Source organism: Cajanus cajan, chromosome 4 (assembly GCF_000230855.2).
Source record: "Cajanus cajan strain Asha chromosome 4, NIPB_CcT2T_4, whole genome shotgun sequence".
Taxonomy (NCBI): Eukaryota; Viridiplantae; Streptophyta; class Magnoliopsida; order Fabales; family Fabaceae; genus Cajanus; species Cajanus cajan.
Window position 1 is genome coordinate 64715718 of NC_138520.1, and position 4799 is coordinate 64720516.

The following is a 4799-nucleotide window of genomic DNA, read 5'->3' on the forward strand; positions in this document are numbered from 1 at the left end:
TAGCAAAGAGGAGAAGATTGCTGCTCAGAAAGTAGACCTTTCGACGCTGGAGGCCGAGAAGGCGGTGCTAGAGAGAAGACTTGAGGAGATAGAGCGTTCCATCGTGGTGGAGCATAAGAGGGGTTTCCTCAAGGCTGCTCGCCAGGCCAGGCTTCTTGCGCTGGGGTTTAACTTCTCTGCCATGCATGTGGAGAAGGTCATTCGCTTTGGGAGGCTGGTAAAGGAGGATGACGTTAAGGATAGTTCTAGTGAGGATGCCTCTGTGTAGGCTATATCTGTAGTAGCCTGGGTTTATTTCTGTCTCTTTACTTTTCTTTTCCTTGAATTCATGCATTGAACTCGGTAAATATAACTTTGTATATACTTATTTTGCTTTGTCTATTTGCGCTTAATTTTTGTTGTTTTGCGCGTTTTGAGTCACATTTGGTGTCTGTTGTATGTTTTTATGCGTGGTGATACTTTGCCCCAAGTTGGTCATGCCGAGGTTAGACCTCGACCTTGGTTTTTCGTTAAGTGAATCTTTTCGTGAAGGTTCGAATTCGATCTGAGGTTCAGACTCGACCTCGAATTGAAGTGGGGTGAGTTGTACGAAGGTTCGGATTCAACCTAGTATTTTTGTTAAGTAACACATTGCGAAGGTTCGAACTCGACCTTAATCATGCCGAGGTTCGAACTCGACCTCAGATTAGCGTATTAGGGTTTGTTCTCGACCTCGAATCTGTGTAAAGCATATTAAGGTTCGTATTTGACCCTAAATCAGAGTAAAATGGATCATGCCAAGGTTCGGACTCGACCTCGGACGAGCGTATCTAAGGTTCGTTCTCAACCTCGAGTTTGTGTAAAGTGAGTTGTATCCAGGTTTGAACTCGACATCAAATTTTTGTTAAATAATTTTTGTGAAGGTTCTAATTTGACCTTAATCATACCGAGGTTCGAACTCGACCTCAGATTCAGAACAAAAACATAAAATAATGTGAAAATAACATGAGTTAAATAGAATGAGTTGTTTTATTGATAATGTCATTGTGCCTCGTTAAAAACCCTCTCAGGCAAAACCCATTTTTCTATTTTTTGGGACAAAAGACTGAGGTGGGAAAAGAGTGCAAAACTCATTCATACAAAATTTAGCTGAATTAGAACTTGAGATGCATAGCATTCCAAGTCCGTGGTATGGGCTTCCCGCTGAGTTCTTCCAGCCTATACGCTCCATTTTCCAAGTCTTCTGTAACTCGGAATGGGCCACCCCAAGTAGGTGCAAGCTTCCCATCTGACGTGTCCTTTCGGGCTTCGCCTAGCAATCGCCACACCAAGTCACCAATTCGGAAAGAACGAGGTCGTACCCGGGTGTTGTATCTTTGGGAAGCTCGGAGCTTGCATGCTTCTTCATGGATTTGAGCTTTGTCTCTAAGCTCGTCCACCAAGTCGAGGTCAGCTGCCAACTCTTGAGCGTTCTACTCGCTATCGAAAACCTGGCATCGGTGGGACGTCTCTCCGACTTCTACTAGGATCATTGCATTGACTCCATAAGTTAGCCTGTAGGGTGTTTCTTGCGTGGTTGATTGGAGGGTGCAATGATACGCCCAGAGGATGCTGGGAAGTTCGTCGAGCCATTGTCCCTTGGCGTTTCCCAGCCATTTCTTGAGTTCCCGGAGGATGACTTTGTTGGCTGCTTCGGCCTGGCCATTGGTTTGGGGGTGTTCCACCGATGTCGGGAGATGCTTGATACCGAGCTCTCGGAGGAAGTCCTCGAATCCCTGTGCGATGAACTGTTGGCCGTTATCAGTAACGAGGGTGTGAGGGATTTCGAACCTGCAAATTATATTCTTCCATGTGAATTTTTGCACGTTCTTAGTGGTAATTTTGGCGAGTGGACATGCTTCAATCCACTTGGTGAAATAATCGATTGCCACCAGGAGGAATTTCAGTTGATCTTTTGCGGGGGGAATGGTCCGAGAATGTCCATACCCCACTAGGAGAAGGGCCACGCCAACATCATGTGGTGGAGAGCTTCGGGTGGTTGCCGGTGTGTGTTGCCGAACTACTGGCACTCTTTACATTTTTGAATGTAGCCTTGGTAGTCCGACTTCAAAGTGGGCCAGTAGTACCCAGCTCAGAGTACCCTTGTTGCCATTGAGCGCGCCCCAGAATGCATGCCACATATCCCCTGGTGAATTTCCCTAATGAGATAGGCTGCTTGAGACGCAGTCAAGCATTTGAGCAGTGGAGAGGAAACGCCAAGTTTGAATAAATCATCTTCGATGATGATGAACTTAGCCGATCTCATTCTTATCTTCCGAGCTTCGTCCTTATCCTCGGGCAGGGTTCCTTCTTTCAAGTAGCTCCAGATGTCTATCATCCATCCCAGGTCTTCATTGTCACTAACGTTGATGACTTTGTCGTCTAAGCTGGGTGAGTGCAAGGTTTCCTGGATAATGGTTTGGTGTTGTCCAGGCCTTTTGGTGCTGGCAAGCTTTGATAGGAGGTCAGCTCGGGCGTTTTGTTCTCGCGGCACATGCTTTATGGTGAATTTGTTAAAGGACGAGATCTGGTGGGATGTAGTGTGAAAGTATCACTGTAGTAGAGTGTCCTTTGCCTGGTACGTCCTACTGAGCTGCTCCACCATGAGTTTTGAGTCGCTGTTACAACTCACCTTTCGAGCTCTGAGGTCGCGGGCTAGCCTTAGTCCCGCAAGAAGTGTCTCGTACTCAGCCTGGTTGTTGGTCACTTTGAAGCTAAACTTGAGGGATTGCTCCAGAATGACTCGGTTTGGTCCTTCCAATATGATGCCTGCACCACCACCCTTAGAGTTGGAGGATCCGTCAACATGTAAAGTCCATACCTGAGGTTCCTCGGCAGTAATAGGCGTGAGCTCGGCTACGAAGTCGGTTAGGCATTGAGCTTTCAGGGATCCGCGACTTTCATACTGGATGCCGAACTCAAACAATTCTACTTACCACGCAATCATCAGTCCGACGAGCTCGGGCTTTCGCAGAATTTGCTTGATAGGGTAGTCAGTTTTGACTACCACCTGGTGACTCTGGAAGTAGGGTCGGAGACGCCGAGCTGCGGTGACAAGTGCTAGTGTCAGCTTCTCGATCATCTGGTATCGCTTCTCTGCATCTTGGAGGACTCGACTGATGAAGTAGATTGGTGTCTGCACTTTCTGGTGCTCTTGTACTATCACCACGCTAATAGGGCCTTCTGCTACGGCCAAGTAAAGGAGGAGGTCAGTTTTATGATCCGGCCTCTGTAGGATCGACAGGGTTGTAAGGAAGGTTTTGAAGCTTTGGAAAGCTTCTTCTCACTGATCCGTCCACTGGAAATTTTTGGACTTTCGCAGTAGGGTGAAAATGGGCCCTGCCTTCTCTGCGAGTTTGGGGATGAAATGGGATAGTGAGACCAACCGTCCAGCTAGGCGCTGGACCTCTTTCACCGTTTATGGGCTCTGCATCTGGATGATTGCTTTACACTTCTCGGGATTAGCCTTAATTCCTCTGCTGGTGATCATGAAACCGAGGAACTTGCCTCCCGGGATGCCGAAGACACACTTCTCCGGGTTGAGGCGCATGTTGTGCTTCCTAACCTGGGCAAATACTTCGGCGAGGTCGGCAGCATGGTCTGTCATCGAGGTGGTCTTGACTACCATGTCGTCGACGTAGACTTCCATGTTCCTCCCGATCTGTTGGTGGAAGACCTTATCCATCAGCCATTGGTAGGTTACGCCTGCATTTTTTAGGCCGAAGGGCATCACCCGGTAGTAATAGTTGGTGTGGTCGGTGATGAAGGACGTGTGCACTTCGTCAGGTGGGTACATCATTATCTGGTTGTACCCGGAGTACGCATTGAGGAAACTGAGGAGGGTGTGTCCAGAGGCTCCATCGACCAACTTGTCAATGCTCGGCAAGGGGTATGAGTCCTTGGGGCATGCTTTGTTCAAGTCGGTGTAGTCAACGCACATGCGCCACTTCCCCGAGCTCTTTTTTACCAGGACCACGTTCGCCATCCATGTGGTGTACCTGACCTCACAGATGAAGCCAGCATTCAATAGTTTCTGTGTTTCGGTGATGATGGCCTCCCACCTTTCGCCGCCGACCTTCCTCTTCCTCTGGGCGATTGGTTTTTCCTCCTTGTGTATTGCTAACTTATGACATATGAAGTCAGTGTCGGTGCCCGGCATGTCAGCGCTAGACCAAGCAAAGAGGTTGGAATTATGGAGAATTTCAGCTTCGAGCTGTTGCCGCAAGTTCGGGCTTAACTGCCTACTGATCTTCATGTTCTGTCCGGGAAGTTTTTCGATCTGGAGGTCGTCAAGCTCGTCAATGGGACTTGGCCTTTCGTCATGAGAGTCTGATCTCAGATCGAGATCGGTGATTTCCACGTGGGTGCCGTGGGCCACGGTGGGGGGTCACTCTTGCATTTTTCACCGGGTGAGGCGATCTTCAAGCTTTTAGTGTAGCATTGTCGTGCCGTCTTCTGGTTCGCCTTGACAGAGATAATCTTCCCATCATTCCCTGGGAATTTCATGGTGAGGTGTGGGGTGGACACTAGTGCTCCGAGTTGATTCAAGGTCGGCCTCCCGATGATTATGTTGTAGGAAGTATTGGCTTCCACAAGGAGGTACCGAACCATGACCCGCCCCGTGTCTGGAGGTGTTCTGAAAGTTGTCAGTAGGTCCACGTACCCCCGAGTGTGAACTCTCTTTCCTGCAAAACCGACTAGGGTCTCTGTGTGAGGTTGTATGAGTGATAGACCATGGGCCAAAGGCCTAGTGACTAGAGCTATGGCTAGAAGAATACAAA

At 48.6% G+C, this 4799-nt stretch overlaps 1 protein-coding gene across 1 annotated transcript; it reads right to left on the reverse strand.

The window, feature by feature from the left end:
* Window positions 1-2110: 2110 nt before the first annotated feature.
* LOC145957459 (uncharacterized) lies at window positions 2111-3100 on the reverse strand. The gene is made up of 3 exons (XM_083073721.1): window positions 3029-3100; window positions 2651-2800; window positions 2111-2545 (listed from the first exon to the last, which is right to left on the reverse strand). The coding sequence occupies exons 1-3, from the start codon at window positions 3098-3100 to the stop codon at window positions 2111-2113; spliced, it is 657 nt and encodes a 218-aa protein (XP_082929847.1).
* Between the last annotated feature and the right edge of the window lie 1699 nt (window positions 3101-4799).